Source organism: Terrapene carolina, unplaced genomic scaffold, assembly GCF_002925995.2.
Source record: "Terrapene carolina triunguis isolate 2854851 unplaced genomic scaffold, T_m_triunguis-2.0 Scaffold614, whole genome shotgun sequence".
Classification (NCBI taxonomy): Eukaryota; Metazoa; Chordata; order Testudines; family Emydidae; genus Terrapene; species Terrapene triunguis.
Window position 1 is genome coordinate 233,855 of NW_020664965.1, and position 525 is coordinate 234,379.

Consider the following 525-nt stretch of genomic DNA (forward strand, 5'->3'; position numbering starts at 1 on the left):
GAAGCTCGCAGCGCTGGGATGCCCTGGGCTGGGGGCACTGCTGTGGGGAAGCTCGCAGCGCCACGATGCCATAGGCTGGGGGCACTGCTGTGGGGAAGCTCGCAGTGCCGGGACGCCCTGGGCTGGGGGCACTGCTGTGGGGAAGCTCGCAGCGCTGGGATGCCCTGGGCTGGGGGCACTGCTGTGGGGAAGCTCGCAGCACCAGGATGCCGTAGGCTGGGGGCACTGCTGTGGGGAAGCTCGCAGCGCTGGGACGCCCTGGCCTGGGGGCACTGCTGTGGGGAAGCTCGCAGCCTGACTATCTCACCCTTCCCCTGGCAGAAATTCAAGGCCCCCTGGCGCAAGTTCTTCACCTCCATGCCCGTCTACGCCATCATCGTCGCCAACTTCTGCCGCAGCTGGACCTTCTATCTGCTGCTCATCAGCCAGCCGGCCTACTTCGAGGAGGTCTTCGGCTTCGAGATCAGCAAGGTACCGGCCCCAGCCCCCACCCCACCCCGCTGCCTTCCCCAGGAGAGAACCCAG

The 525-nt window shown here is 67.2% G+C and overlaps 1 protein-coding gene across 1 annotated transcript in view; it reads left to right on the plus strand.

Moving 5' to 3' along the window:
* Positions 1–525, plus strand: part of SLC17A7 (solute carrier family 17 member 7) — a 16,450-nt gene that overhangs the window by 13,309 nt on the left and 2,616 nt on the right. Inside the window, exon 8 of the mRNA XM_026659261.1 lies at positions 322–471. Within this exon, the coding sequence (XP_026515046.1) occupies positions 322–471 (150 nt within the window). The remainder of the gene's footprint in view (positions 1–321; positions 472–525) is intronic.